This window comes from Cryptomeria japonica, chromosome 5, assembly GCF_030272615.1.
Source record: "Cryptomeria japonica chromosome 5, Sugi_1.0, whole genome shotgun sequence".
NCBI lineage: Eukaryota > Viridiplantae > Streptophyta > Pinopsida > Cupressales > Cupressaceae > Cryptomeria > Cryptomeria japonica.
Window position 1 is genome coordinate 393611687 of NC_081409.1, and position 16829 is coordinate 393628515.

A 16829-nucleotide genomic window follows, 5' to 3' on the forward strand; every position below is an offset into this window, starting at 1 on the left:
TTTTGACAAGTGCAGACCGAAAGAGGTGCCGTGTTTGATAAATAGGGAAAACATGTTTTGAACGCAGCAGGATTGGTAGAATTTGATTGATCCATTGTAGGTGGTCAATCTCTGGAAGGACATATGATTGGATTTGGTTTGCCTCGGGGTCAATGAAGAAACCCTAGCGCGCTAGAAGTTTGAATGTCAATCATGGCGGGAAAACTCAAGAATAAATATGTCGACTCATGACTGAAGAGGATTGATGATGCTGTAGGCCAGATGATGAAGGATTGAGAGTAAAAGATCATCAAAGTGCCAACCAGTCAGAGAATTCATCTAAGATCATAAATACTGAGTGTAGGAGGTACAACCGGTGAGAGGGTTTAGCAGTGGCTTAACCAACAAGATCAAAGTAACCGATAAATTGCAAAGTGAGTTGCAAAGGTGTGAACCGATGGTGCTAGAACCTATAGAAAGAGAAAGAGTAGCAGTGTTGTGGGAGTGATGGTGACGATCTGAAAAGGTTAGATCTGAGTAGAGCCTGATCGGTAAGGAGAAAATCGACAGAGATCAGAGTGAAGAGTACTAGTGGTGGGAAGCTGCAGTGCATCTGATAGAATATAGTGATGACAGAGAAGAGGCAAGCCAGAGAAGAGACAAGGCAGAGAAGAGGCAAAGCAAAGAAGAGGCGACCAGAGAACTGACAAAGATCTGTATAGAGGTGAACCGGTGGAGAGACATATGTGAGAGTTACAAAGTTCTTTTGTAACAAGGATATTACTTTTGTATTTGATATATGACTTTGTAATCACTGAGTTAGAGCTCGATGCAGGGTTTGGTGATCCTTGAGTTGGTGTCCTAAAATTAGGGGTTGGTGCTCCTTGGGTCGGTGCCCTAAAACAAGAGTGGTACTCCTTGGGTTGGTGCCCTAAATGTTGTAGTCGAGTGTTTCATTGTGAGGTTGGATTGGAGCAGTAGACTCTAGCAACATCTCTCACCGAGGTTTTTCCCATCTTGGGTTTTCCTCGTACATTTGGTGTTACGAGATGTCCCTTTTATGTGTGGTTTCATTTGTGTTATCCTCCCATGTAACTGATATGTCTGCTTTATGTTAGATTTGTTAACTTGTATATACACATAGGATAGAAAAAGGGAAAAGTTTGGGAACCACTAATTCCCCTCCCCCTCTCAGTGGCATCTTGTGTTCAACACATTCAACTAACCACGCCTCAAAAATCTAGTACATATAACATAGGTAGACCTTATACTATCAACATAAATAGCCTAATCCACAATTACAAGTCCCGCTATACTCATTGTCACACACAAAGTCTATCTTCAACAATAACAAACACATAGACATGCAAAAACCTAATGACCTATGTTCCACAGTCTAATGACACATATACCTCCCTACAACAACTACTACTTATTCTATTTTAAGTCTAAAAATGAACTAAAAACATTCAAAGAATCCACCAACAACACTTACGAAGAGGCGTGGTTAAATCCTCTCACATACTATCAAAGAACACACATTGAGTTGCAAACTTGCAAGCACAACTATTGTTAAAAATCTCTCTAATCACCATATCTCTCTCAAATTATTCAAATCATATAGAAAAAAGAGATCCAATCCTCTTTATTATTTACAAAAAGTAATGAATGCCAATAATAGTAAATGTTCAAATCCAAGATGAAATGAACCAAATATCTCTTATGCACAATGAATTATAAAGAGAACTTGCAATGACAACTATGTCCCTTTATCAACACTAACATATTCCACGATTGTGATAAGTAATATCTTCTTTTGCACTTCAATCTAAAAGGATATCAACATCTAACTATTCAAGTCAAAGTAAAAATATGGAAATAATAGTCAAAAGCCTCTCAAGCTAAAGGTTGATCAAACAAACCAATCATTATGCATCCATGGTTGGTTAGCAATCTTGCATCAACCAAAAAGAGGTTATTATGCCGAGAGGCATCTACAATGACATCAAAATGTCCATAAACAAAAATCCATTTTTGAAACAATTTGACATGCAAATGACGGGTAAATGCATGAAATATGTCATGTTTCAACTTTTGTGGAGGTGTTATTTTATTACTCCAAATAAAATAGAACCCTGGCCACTTGTCTCCAACTAGATTCACAACTTTTTGCATGCAGGAGTTTAATGGATTTGTATTCTTGGTGTTTAGTATTTTAGAAGAACGTTTATTTTCAATGATTCTCTTCTATTATAAGATATCTCTCGACATATTTTACATATATTTTTTTAATATAAGTATACTAGTTTAATTTTTACAATTTTGGATTTTTAGCTTTAGTTGAGTGTACATTTTCATTTCATGTTAATTTGGCATTTAAATTGCATTTAATTCAAATTCCATGTGTGCTCATTTATTCCCCTTGAAAATCGAAACTTGGCATTTAAATTGCATTTAATTCAAATTCCATGTGTGCTCATTTATTCCCCTTGAAAATCGAAACTTGGCATAGTTGGAAAATTGTCAAATTTGCCATTTTTAATAAGTGAGTTCGAAAATGGATGGAAAAAGCATACGAACATGGAAATCTTGGAGAAATACTGAATTTTCAAATATTATTGTGGCTCCTAAAAAATAGGGGTTATGGAGTGGAGTGGTCCAATCATGGAGAGTTGTTTTTTCTCATTTTAGTGAATTTTTTTGTAACTCCCGGGTTGAGGAAACAAAAGGGAATAATGCAAGAAGGAAAAAAAGAAATTTATATTCTGATTTTTATCTAATTTTGGGGGTAGCAACAAGGTTTTCCTATCTTATGGAGTTATTAAAAAATAAAAAATCCATTCTCACTTGGGGAAGATTCGGGAAGATTGTTTTGATTTCTGGCTTGACTAGTTTGGAAATTTTCGGAGAGGAGAAAATAGAGATTGAGCTAGGTTGGAAGTGGGTTTCTTGGGGTTGGATATACATGGTATTTGCTATATTTTTACAGGTTTGGAGCAACAAGGAGTTTGGGACTTTGTTTGTGTATTTTTCTTCAAGTTGCAACTTGTTCCAATAGGTTTTGCCTGCAATTTTGTAGTGCTTGTGAGCACAATGGAATCCTAAATGTATGAATGCATATTGGATGAATATTTCAGATTCTAAAAGAGGTTTTCATGCTATACACAGTCCTTTTGAGACTGATTTTTAAGTGTAATTGAAATTCACAAGTTAATGCAGAAAGTTGTGTGTAATTTCGTTGAGAAATTCTGAATTTGTTTGTCTCAAATTGTTAGTTTTATCAAGTTATTTTGAATTTCTTTGTGAAGTGTTGTGAGGGTTTTGAGAAGGATTTTGGACTGATCCAACCCTACTTCATTACATTCCCACAATAAAGGGAACATTCCCCAAGTCACAAACCATTTCTTGTATCTACATAAACATGTCCTTAGAGAAATTACCATAGCTCAAGTCCAAAGCATGAGGAGAAAAACAAGAAATCATAAAATCACGCACCTAATTTTCAACAAGTCTTAAGAGTTAACAAAGCTCAAGACTAATGTACATGAGGAGACAAAATACAAGTATACAATGTATCTGATAATTAGATAGGAAAACCTCTCAAGTCATTTACCTACTAAGTAGACCAAGAGTGGGATATAATATTGTTCTATGCATACAATACCAAGTGATAACATATTTCAATAAGTGGAAAGCTTATCATTAGATCCACAATGGACTCACATCTCTATCTAGGTGGAGGCTCCTCACTCTGTTTATTGAAACCTCATAATGAGTAACCATCTCAATACACAATCTACAAGATCAAGAGATCTATAGCCTCACCCAAATTTGAAATAGGTGTACAATCAATCATCTCATGCAGATTGAACTCCAATAAACACCACAATAACCATAAGCTCATAAAAAAATAATCGCACCAATAATCAATTAGATCACACAAACTGCTATCAAAGATCACACTATAAAAATAATAGAGAATCTAAAAACTTACCATGACATCACAATTACCTCATTACCACAATCCAACTAAAAGATCCAAAATCTATGCATGACAATAGGTTGTCCACACCCTCACACACTAAGGATCATCCATATAAACTAATAGATCATAGCTAACAACTCAACCAAAGACTTTGAGAGTCATCCATGACAACACATTGCCAATATCTTCAAAAGCACGAAGATACACATTCTATATCAATTCAACTAAAGATGCCAATGGACTCTCACTACACACAAGGAATAGGATCCAAGAACAATCTATTACACTAACAATCACCATAGAAAATTAGACATCGCAAAGTGGTAGATCCACATCACTGCCAAAGCTCCCACTAAGCCATGATACTGAGCTACACATGTGGCATGATGATAACCATCTCCTAAATGAAGATCACACATGGCTCATGCATAATCACTCAATTGCACATCATCAACAACTCTAAAGGATAAAGTAGAAGCAAAATATCCAACTATAAATATAGACCCAGCTATGCAACTACACAAATCTCCCACTGAATCATGATCCAAACCCTCTCATGCCACTATAAGTAATAATAAAATACAATAAGTGCTAAGTGGACCATTCATTCTCACGAGTGATGAGTTTATGTGGACCATTATTGATGAAATATAGGTTAATATTTTTGACTTAAAAACTATATAGTTCAATAAAATGTTTCCCATCATAATTTGATACAATACAAACAATACCTCCTACTTGTCATTAAATGACCTGAAGGGGCTCTACAATGAATTATTCATCAGGTACAACACTTGCTAAAGGTTTTGTAAGTGTGGTAGCAAGGTACATAGGCTTGATCTTAAGGAAAAATTCATGTTTAAACATGCTTGAGTTGGATCAATACTAGGATGAGTGGGAAGATCTGATACTTCACCCCTGTGAGCATCACTTAGGTACAACGAGTGCTAAATGGATCATTCATGGTAACGAGAAAGGAGTTTGTCTAAAGGTTTTGTAAGTGTGGTACCAAGGTGCGTGGGCTTGATCTTAAGGAAAAATTCATGGTTAAACATGCTTGAGTTGGAACAATACTAGGATGAGTGACCTCTTGGGAAGATTTGATACTTCACCCCTATGAGCATCACTAGGTACAACGAGTGCTAAATGAACTATTCATGGTCACAAGGGATGAGTTTGTGTGAACCACTACTCATAAAATATAAGTCAATAAATTATACTCAAAAAATACTTAGTTGAATTTTAATTGAATGACATAATTTGATACACTATGAAAAACACCACCTACTTTGTCATTGGATGAGCTAAAAGAACTCTATAATGAATAGTTCATAAGAGAAAACAATTGTTTAAAGTTTTTCGAGATAAATTAGACTTGACCTTAGAAAAATTCTTGTATGAAAAGATAAGATAATATTACCACTTGTACAATAAAAACAAACACTCGTTAATTTGTTTGTTAGATCTCATCCCCACTTTAGGTACATAAAAACAAACAAAATAACAAACTGGGTACTCGATCGCTGAAAGGGGGCCATTCCGGCACTCTATAACAGTGGCGCTCGCTCTATAAAGAATCGTGCTTGTAGCAAATCAACAATCATGCAATTCTAGAACATACGCATATCTACCCCGCACACTCAACAGACAACTTTTTCATATTTCTTTTATCTGATATGCATATTTATCTACGTGTGGTTTTCTATGCATAGGCTGCGGATGGGAAAATAATCCTTAAACACGGATCTGCTACACCATAACATTTCATTCTCTTACTCAATTTAATACCTGCAAAACTTATTCATCTCTGGCCAAATTTGGCAAAGTTGTCGTGCCATCATCGTTCGTTACAGCAAATTTGGTTGCCACCTACAATGAGTCCCAACAATATATCCGCCAAGCTAGTAAGTTGATTACACTGCAATCTTATCACGATGAAATTGCTTTTGAAACTGATGTTATGAAACATTGAATTGGAATTGTGCCATTTAATTAGTAAAAACCTATGCAAGGAATTCGAGTAGTTTTGTTTTCAGCGAGGGTTTCTCTTTTGACAAAGAAAACAAAAACAAATTTTGAATTACAACCGTAGCGATTTCATAATAACTATCCATGACCCTTCTCCTATAATCAATTAGGAACCAAACCTGTCAATGATATTAATGCAAGCATTGGGGAATCGGATGTCCTTAAAATCATGGGGGCTTTCCCAAGGGAACGCCTTTGTGAGATTCCCACAAGACAAGGTGATATAATTATCTTGAGTAAAACATCGCATTCAGTGACTTGGGTGCAGCTTATCTCAATGGATTAGGACGAGGCTAAGACCCTTGGAACTTGAGAGTGATTTTGATGGCAGAGATGGATATTTTTGGTCACGGCATTTAAGTGGAAGTTTACCTTGCAATAACTATTTATTAAACCAAAAAATGAATGCATGAATGAGATTGGAATGCAGGACCTTAGGAGGGTATACAAATTATGATTTTTTTGGGTAACGTTCTCTTGAGCTAAACGGGCTACATGGAAGAAAAAATGTGCTCTTAACCCGTGCTCCCATGGAAGGGGCACCAGAATTTTCTTAGCTGAGAGAATTTCCGAACATACTCGTACTGACTTGCTACGAAATTTCTTAATTAACCACTGCTGAGAAAAATTAGGAAGTTTTTTAGAGAGTATGGCCAGCAAAAGATGTTGAAATTTTGTTTAAATCATATAGCATCTGCCCCGTGGCTAAAGGGATGCAAAGTAGGTGGAGGAAAGCAGGTGGAGGAAAGCTGGAAAGCTGATGCAAAGCAAGTGGAGGAAAGCTGGAGCAACTATGATAATGTTTTGACAGCTGGCTCTTGGTTCAGTCTTTTCAATGAGGGGTCTGTTGAGAAAGTCCATTGGGAAATTGGGGGAGCTCATCATCAGCTTGTATAAAAAAAGAATCAAAATGCAAAAAGGTTGACTAACCCATAGGCTTTCAATGTTTTGCCTCATGGATGTTAAAAGTTGTTCTTCTTCTTGCACATCACCTTTTCATAGGGACGCGACTATGCTCCACACAAAATGACACATTTGTACAGGCCGTACAGTTTCTAAAATTTGCAAAACGTGGCGGATTTTCATGAAATTTTCAGATGTTCAATCTTCATGATCTGCCTCCCCATTGCTGTTTAATCACAAAAAATGGGGCAAAAAAACGACGTGTCTTGCAGATTTGGGATTTTTTTCATGGTGCCATTTTGTGTGGAGATTAGCCGCAGGTTTTTCATAGATTACTAAAAATTCTCCACCAAAATATTCTCTAATTGGTCCTTTTGGTCGCAATTCATTTTTGCCTGGATTCCATTCAAAAGTTTTCATTGGTTCATCTGCACAATCAAATTCGAATCTACAGCTCCCTCCAAGAACCCTGTTCTAACACAGTCGGAGTGTTCAACATTCATCTTTACATATATTACTGCAGGCTTACTCACTGCTGATGCTTGGCAATAGTGCACCTCCATGGAACCTGCCCTAGGGTGGTTAGAGTGCTCAAAATTCGTCTGTACAGCTATTGCTGCAGGCTTACTCACTGCTAAGGCTTAGCAATAGTGCACTTCACTTCTATCATATAATAGTTAATACTATATTAACTCAGGAGTAGCCATCGATTTTAAGGTGTTTTCTATATATATAATTTTATAGGTCAAACTTGCACAAACTTCTAAAGATCACAGCACTAGCCGTGTGCACAAACTGTTGAAAAATGTATCTTGCATCAGCTATCTGCACTATTTTACAGCCTAGTCACATCATTATGTGTAATCTAAGAGATGATGCTAATAGCCCTACTCCTGATGTATAATATAGTTTGGTGGCACACATTGCAACTGGGGTTACAACTTGACAGGTCACTAGGCAACTAGAGTGTAGCTTATTGGATTTTTTGAGAATAGATACGGTGTAGTTGGTTGAAGTCATGAATTAGTAAGTCTAATTTTCAACGGGAGGCTGATGATGAGTGTCAAATGGTACGTAATGAGGATTGTTATGATAGGTTTTGGCTATACATCTTCACTCAGAGAGTTACAACAAGAGTCATTGCCTTGTTAACATCTACCTTTGTTATTCTTCACCCTTACGTATAGTGTAGTAAATTCAACATGCTTCAGCTTGAATTTAGTGTAGTAGGAATGTTCATAACCAAAATCCGACTTCTCTTAGATAGTTATAACAAAAGTCATTGCTCTGTTAAAATCTACCTTTGTTAGCCAATTTGCTCAGCATTCATTATTACATACTCACGGGCTGTGTTTAGTATGTTCCATTTAGAAGAACTCATTTCAAAAGCATATGTACTGCTTAGAGTAATACATGAATTAAGAAGTATTGTCTTTTTGCCAACTGCTTGTACTTCCATCTTGTGTGGCAGTCAATTTGCCAATCGAATAGGAAATCAAATGTCAAAAGAAAGAGGAAGAAGACTTTTTATACACCTTCACGGGGTTTCTTCTTTATTTGCAGTTAATGTAGCATCATTCAAAATACAATTCAGTTGCCACTATTGGTTCTTTCTATTACTATAATTAATAGAGTTTGAAATTTCTTCATTAATAATATCAAGCATTTGATTTAATTTTAAATGCAATACCTTTGAGCTTGGAAATTGAACGATTTAATTGAAGTCTATTACTTCTCTTGTACATCTTGAATAATATTATTGATATTTTGAGTAATATTATTGATGCTATGTGTCTCATACTTCACTGCCAGGATGAAGTTGTGAATTTTGTGTAAAATCAACTTGGAGTTGGTTACCTTTCATGTATCTTTTTTCTGGGAGAGAAGGATGAGGAGTTAGGAGCTTGCTATAATAGTTAGAGAACCAATGCATAAAAGAAGGCTTGTGTACCTTTGGAATCTTGGATTTATATTTTTTAGGGTTTAGGTAAACATTGCGTTGTACTATGTATTTAAATATCTTTCATTGACACAAAATGTCATAACTTCAGATATTCAAACTTTGGTTATTCTATATTGGCACATTGATTTTATGTTACTTTTGTGCTCAATTTGTAAGTGATGGAGAAAAGACTGGAGGAAATAGAGTGAATGTATAGCAAGTCGTTTCAGTTTTAAACTTTTATGGTTAACATGAAGTTAAAAATCATATTTGCTGCAAAAGGTAACGTTTTTAATACCCATGGAGTTACACACCTATAATGCACAAAGGTGGATCGGTCCAATAAGTGGTTGGATTTACTAGCACTGAGGAGTTGGGGTACAGGTTAACTTTGGGGTGTACGTTGTATGATTCTGTTTGTTGAGCTCAATAAGTTAATTAAATTGTACAATTTGATAGGTGCTTCTTGGTGATATGGGAACTGGAAAGTCTAGCCTTGTTTTGCGGTTTGTCAAAGGCCAATTTTTTGACTATCAGGTGTTGTATAGATGCTTTACATTCATTAGAATCTTATTAATCAAAGGTATAAGTTATTTTCCTTGAAGATAATATCATAGAACACACATTTTCATTGTTTCAGGAATCAACCATAGGAGCAGCATTCTTCTCTCAGACTTTAGCTTTAAATGAGACCACGATCAAATTTGAGATATGGGACACTGCAGGGCAGGAGAGATATCATAGCTTAGCTCCTATGTATTACCGTGGTGCTGCTGCTGCTATAATTGTCTATGATATTACAAGCTTGGTAAGCAATATATAGCACTTCTAGTTCGTCGTGAATTTTATTGTTCTTAGGATTCTGATCTATGTTTCTGTCTCCAATGTCTACTATTAATCAGAGACACCCTTCTAATTACAATTGGATGCAAGCTCATGCTCTAGTCCTCAAATGCTTCAAGTTATTTCAATTCATTCATCCCCTTTCCAAATTTTTGATTCTTATCCTCATACTGGCAAGATGCATTTCATTGGAAGTCCTTTACTGTGCATTATGTGTATGTAGCTACATCTATGAACCCTCTAATATACATCTCTGACAATTTCATTACAATAGAAAACAAATATGAAGTCATTAACAAACAATCATTAGTAACTATTTTCCTTGTTGGTTATAGTTTCATACAGAACTTGCACAATAAAGATAGATAGATGTGTCAATCTCCGCTTAGATGAATGGACAGACTTGGATTTGGGGAGACTGCTTGAATAGATGTGTAGAGATAGAGTGAGTGTAAGAGTGGCAACTTCCTCAGGCATACAAGGATTTCCTAGCAAGAAGGGATGTGGACCTTGTGAGCATTGATAGAATGACTTCTCCTTCCAAAGCTGGGACCGTAGAGAGAGATATTGAAGAGTGGAGCAGAGTAGAACGAATTATGTGAGAGCATTGTGTGTAATTGCTTGGTTTGAAATGGCTGAATATTTTCCCATTTATTCTGTTCCTCAGTGTAATGTAGACAAGGTCAGTTGTTGTTGAACTTGTCAGCCATAGCTAGGAGATAGGTGGAAGAGTAAGTGCCCAATAAGTGAAGTGTACTAGGAGATCATAAGTGGTATGTGCAAAGGGGAAAGACTCATGGAGGTGACCTAACGGGTTTTATAGTTGGATTGCTAGCTACTCCATTCCAGATATGTTCCTCTCAAGGTGCTTGTTTTGCCACTTGTGAAGCAAGATGCCTCAAAGAAAAAATGTGGAAAAAAAAAGGTAAATGGTACAAAGAAATGACTGAAACTGAAAAAAAGGAATTGTTAAAAAAGTGAAATACCAAGGTCTCCCTAGTGTGCATGTGAGAGGTAATGATGCACAAAATTGGGGACATTAAGGTCATTAGGAATGTTGTTAGACAAAGCAATCAGATAATGCAGTGTGTGGAAAACTGAATGTGTATGCAAGAGTAGGATGCCCCAAATGTGTCATGTCCCAGCCGTGATGTATCTCCATTGCACCTTATACAAACACATCATTTTGCATCAGTAAGGAAAATGGCCTTACTAGTAAGACTTTGCCATTTTCCTAAACCGATCCCAAACTGACTACTACAGATAGGGTTGATCACTAGATATTTACTAGACATTAAAGTCATGTATAAACTGTGACTATGTACAGTCACATCACCACCTTCAGCCACGTAATTTTATGCTCCCATATGGATACCAATACAAGACTAATATTGACCAATATTAATGACGAAACTACAAGTGGTAATATTGGCTTAATGGAGATTGCCGAATGGGGAATGAAGGAAGGTTGCAATGAAGACAGACTTTAATGAATATCGAGTAATGCTAAGGAATAACATTGGCACGGAATAGAGCTATGAGGTCGACTACCGTATGAGGAGGCGCGTTGATAACATAGATGATCTCAATGACCACTAAGCATCCGTAAAACTACAATTATGATACGACGACATTACAAAGAGTGATCATTAGTTGGCACCGAAGGGATAGACAGCAATTTATATTGTTATTGACAATGGTTACCATAGCTATTAACTTAATAAGGAATTGATAATTATTATCAGTCCAAGTCTTAACGATATCCCAAGAGGTGCTACTAATGGTTGTATAAAGAAAGATAAGTATTAAGAGTCATGGGGCGTACCTCTTATCAGGGGACTTATCATCCCAAATACATCATACAAGAAGAGAATCATATTCAAGGGGGGGAGGACATTAGAATCTATGGATGCAAAACTTACTATTGAATTGATCGATTAAGACAAATCTGTTAGAAAATAGACTGAAGGATCGCAATAGATGATACTGTGATCACTGCCAAGAGTTTGAGCTTTCATTATCATAAGGAAAACGTTACCATGGAAGGAAGAAGGGAATCAAGTAAGATAGGGAGGTTGCCAGCAAGGATTAACAGTGAATAGGATTCTGATTTAGCATTGCAGCGTAACAGCTGATACATTCCTATCTGAAAGTCATTTATATTGTTGAAACTAAATTTCTACATATGGTCCTAATTAAGATAGATTCATTAATGCGATATAAGGATGGATAATACCACGGAAATCTGTTTATAATACTGTATCTCAATGTAGTGCTGATAATATAAGGGATAACGTAACAATTCTAATGAAATGATGGCAAATAAAGGGCTAATGATGATAACAAGATATTATGATAATAACTTGATATAATGCACTTACATAATATAATCGAACTTGCGATAACAATGTTAAGTATAAACAGTTATAGTAACTGTATAGTGTATATCTGTGATGTGCTGAATATAATTTCATTAGTATATCATAAACAAGATTGTTCATTGTATATAAGGGACCCTCTCTTAGGTATGCCACTCCATAGTGGATCCTTAAAACCTGCCACATGGAGCAAAGAGGGATGAAGCATCTGCTCTTGGGCTTAAGAGAGGAGATGGTTGTGATGAAGGGGAATGGCAATAGGACACCTCACTGGGTATGCCACTCCATGTTGGATGCTTAACACCTGCCACATGGAGCCAAGAGGGATGTAGCATCTGCTCTTGGGCCTGGGGTGGAGGGTCTCTTGGACACCCTATCCAGCTAGCCTACCCTAGTGCACTAAGAATTGGATAATAAAGAATGGCAACTAACGTACAATCTGATTTTATTTAACAAATATAACACTAATGGTAATTAATACATTAAAGAATTGTATGACTCAATCTAATTCATTAGTATATGTTTCAGTTTATAAGTATTACTTCATATGTGTTCTCTAATTTTGTGTTATAGGAAAACAGTATACAAAGGTACTCCCATAAACTTAATTACCTATTTTAGATTTGGGCAAATTTAGGTTAATTTAAAGTATAACTAATTAGGGGACATTACAAAATGTGTAGTGCTGTGCATGTGAAGTGAATGAGATGCAAAACAGATAATGCCGTTCTCCCTATGTGAGATGCAGATGCAATGATGGAGGGAGGCTATGGGAGAATGCCTCTTAAATACATGTGTAAGCTGGAGGATTATGGAGAGTATGTGTTGATTTGCTCCCTAGTCAAGATGGCTATCCAAGTTGTGAAGGGGAGTTCAACACAATGCCCTAGAGATAAAGATGTCATGATGTGAGTAGAGAATGAAACCACTATATGTCTCCATATATTTGAGATGCAAGTGTGTATTGCTGTGTCTTCTAGGCAGAGATGGATATGGGAGAAATGAAGGCTAAGTGCTAGGTAACGTCCCATACACAGTGCATGTTATTGTTTAAATGAAGGAAAAGAATACACATGTGAAGTTGATAGATTTGAGTGCCTAAAAGCTTGTATACATTAAGAAGGCTGTGTGATGTTCCTCAGGCTAAGTGCATGATGGTGAAATCAGATTCTAAATCTGCAGAGGACAGGTTCATCCATGGTTGAACGGTTGAACCTATTGGATGTGGTAAGAAATGGCGCATAAAGTACTCCCCAGGCTTTACTGTGAGGGACTGAGAAAATTTGCAAAAAGAATGATTGTGCCTGTGTTGTAAATGTGCCAGGTGTTGTTGTTGTGATTGTGGATGAAAGTATACTCGTGAACTGTATCTGCAAAACTTATGATAGAAATAAGTGTAAACACAGGTAAGCAATATAAAAATGACAGGTTTGGCTGCAGATGGATTTGTTGTGTGGAGTCAAGGATGGGTAACAGATGGATAGATGGGCTGTCAAACTGTCTATGATGCCTGAGAGTGGCAGCGAAGGAGCTAGAGATGGATTTGATTTCTGTTGAATCTGTAAAATTGAGGTATGGCTAAGGAGGGTATGGCATGAAGACTGTGAAGGTTGTTGCAGAATGTGCTCAGGGAGAAATTAAAGAGCAGAGGTTTGTGAAGGAGCATAGGCAAGTCATGGGTGGACTATGTGGTGATATGTGACTGTTGTAAGACAATCATAGACCAAGAGCCTGGTAAGGAATAATGTCAAGCTTAGATGTCCCAGGTGGTAGACAATGAGAGCTACTATTAGGAACGCAGGAAATGGAAGCATAGAACTGTAACAATATGCTAGCAATTTGGATCTATGAAGCTATAGGTGTGATGCAGAGTGATAGTCATGAAATTAAGACATATGCTAGATAAGGAAAGATAAAAAGAGCTATCAAATCGAACATGTGTTTTTTTTGGCATGATGTAGGAGGTAGAGAACAAGTAATTAGGTTTTTAGGCTAGGTGAGTCTTAGGGAGATCAAGAATGCAGGGAATTAGGTAGAAAGGATCAGAATGGGGATAAGGGGTACCATCTGGGGTTTAAAGTGTAAACACTATAATGTCTGCTGTGTTAGAAATAATGTATGGTTCTTGCCAAAGTTTTAAAACTCGGACTCGCCATGGACTCGGCAAACCAAAAAATTGGACTCGGACTCGGACTCGTAAAAGACTTGCGAAAGACTTGCCAAAAAAAAAACCTGTAGTTTTACAAAAAAACATAAAGAAATTAATGCATTTAGAGAACATAAGAGCCATAATTGAAACATTACGCATGTCATATGATCTCCAAACACTCAATATTTGAAATTTCATCATTCATACTCATAGTTTCAAACTTTAAAATGTATAATAGCAGCATAAGTTTATAAATGTTTACAAAATTACATATAATGATAGGTCTAGATCTTGGGGAAGAGAGGAGAGACTGAGATAGAGGGGATAGAGGAAGAGTGATAGGGAGATAGATAGGTCTAAAATTTGGGGTAGATAAAGTGAGTGAGATAGAGAGGGCGAGAGAATGTGTAATGTCCCCTACCTGATCTATTTAAATATACTAAAATTGATAGATTTTCTTCAATAAGTTATTAACAAGTGCTTGTCTATTTTCCTCATTAGTTGATTAATTTCATTATTCATAGTTCTTAATATAGATATCAAACCTTGCTACTACTTCAGTTTTAAGGGACAAGGGTTTACATATGTTACCAAAGCGCTTAGAGACCAACTACAATAGGTTCCCTCAAAGTTTACAGATCCAAGCCCTTACCTATCTTGGGTCTATACCCTCAAGGCTTATGGGTCGCTGATCCCCACCCTATCTTGGGACTTAACCTATTGCTTGGATTTAGACTGCCCCTCTTTGGAACATCTCAATCCCATCTTCTTAAATACGGAAAGTAATAACATGATTTAGACTTTAAGTATATATATTTCTTATGTATTATGAATATATATATGAAATTAAGTATGACTGTCATACATATTGCAGTCCCTATTAGCATTACTATTAATTCTGCATAAGAACATTATTGGGCTTCATATATTAAGCATACTTATTAAGCACATCCCCATGCATACCACCAAGAACACAAATGTTACTGCCTGTGATCTGATCTGATCAATGGTGATCTTACTAGATGCTTTTGATTCCTTTCCTTTATATCTCTCAATGTGAGGGAGAGGTCACACCTCTTCATCATATATACCCTTTGGCAAGAGATACACCCTTTCACCACTAGCACCCTTTGAAAGAGTGCAACTCTTCATTATTTCTGCCCTTTGAAAGGGACACAACCTCTCATAATCAGATCTGCACTTATCATTTAAATCAAATCTGCACTTCTAATACGAGCCTACTGATTACTGAAATTTGACTAAGTCTGAAAATTTAAAAGATCTTCTAAAACCTAGAATTTGCATTATAATTCCTAGAAATTTGAAACCATTCTCAAACATCCTATCAATATATACATGAAACATAACTTAAAGTATAAGAAAGGAAAAAGACATATTGAAATACCACTTATACTTCATGAAATATAACTTAAATGTTATATTTCATGTATATATTCTGATGAGGAGAATGAGACTGATTTGAAAAAAAAAGATTTAAATGATTTTTTTGACGTGTTTTCTGCGTTGCATGAGTCTAGAAAGAGTCGCGAGTCCAAGCAAAAGACTCGCGCGAGTCAATTAGAAAGACTTGCGAGTCTTTCAAAAAGACAAAGATTTGCCAGGACTCACCTCGCGAGTCCATGGCGAGTCGACTCGTGGTGCCACTGGACTCGTGAGTCCGTGGCGAGTCCAAGAGTTTTTAAACTATGGTTCTTGCCATGGAGTTGTCCCTGTTCGTGTATCATAGATGCTTGGTACCATATATCGAGCTATTGCCCCTTTGCACAACTGTCATATGAATCCATTTTCTTGTGTGATTGAGATCTTTGCATTTGTTTCTATAGTTGGCAGTGACAAAGAGCTTGATTACTGTGATTTTGAATATGCAAGGAATAAGAAGAAAAGAGATGAAACCCATATGCACCAAGAGGCCTGGTGAAAGCTTTTTCTTGAAATATTTGGAGCTGTATTTGAAGTTATAAGGTGTTGGCAGTGACTACAAGTCAAAACCAATATGCCACATGATTATTACCACATGCTCCAAACCAACTTGAATCCCGCACACACAAAAATGATTAAAATGACACATAGGAATGTACTACCTCCAAAGTGCCTCTAGATGGAATGAAATCTGTGCAAAGTCTAGATCCTTCCAACATGACTGAACCATACGTAATACTAAAACTAAAGGGGCCGATCATTCTCTACAACACAACGATGTTTGGCCACTCTTTACTATCCTTACTATACAAGTAATTTCCACTATTTATGCCTCCTCATTAGCCAGAAAATCCTAACAATAGTATGTTCTCTAAGATAGTGTCTTACCACGATTGAGGAGAACTTCGCAATCCATGTCAACACTTCCTTCAAGAGTAACCTTATTTTCCAATAAGGACGAAATTGCTTGTTAGAACATAAACAATGATTTGTAGATCACTCTCTGCCTGAATATTATTATAGCCTTCTTCATAAGTTGCCTGGAGACCAAGCACAAGGTATTCCATTTGCTGCTTCATTGTTCATCTTATTATGTAAGAATTTAGCACCTCCCATCACAAAGGCTTCTAGGGAATCTTTGAACTCGAAAGCCAACCTAGCCACACCTGGGCTTCCTTTAGA

General features: G+C 36.6%; 1 protein-coding gene across 2 annotated transcripts in view; it reads left to right on the top strand.

Moving 5' to 3' along the window:
* Positions 1-5455: 5455 nt before the first annotated feature.
* The window catches only part of LOC131062325 (ras-related protein RHN1), a 148495-nt gene continuing 137121 nt past the window's right edge, over positions 5456-16829 (top strand). Inside the window, exons 1-3 of one of the 2 annotated variants that reach the window (XM_057995960.2) lie at positions 5459-5868; positions 9297-9374; positions 9478-9645. In XM_057995960.2, the coding sequence (XP_057851943.2) occupies positions 5839-5868; positions 9297-9374; positions 9478-9645 (276 nt within the window). In that variant the 5' untranslated portion in view covers positions 5459-5838. Of the gene's footprint in view, positions 5869-9296; positions 9375-9477; positions 9646-16829 lie in introns of both variants that reach the window. The other variant, XM_057995961.2, reaches the window with a different exon arrangement.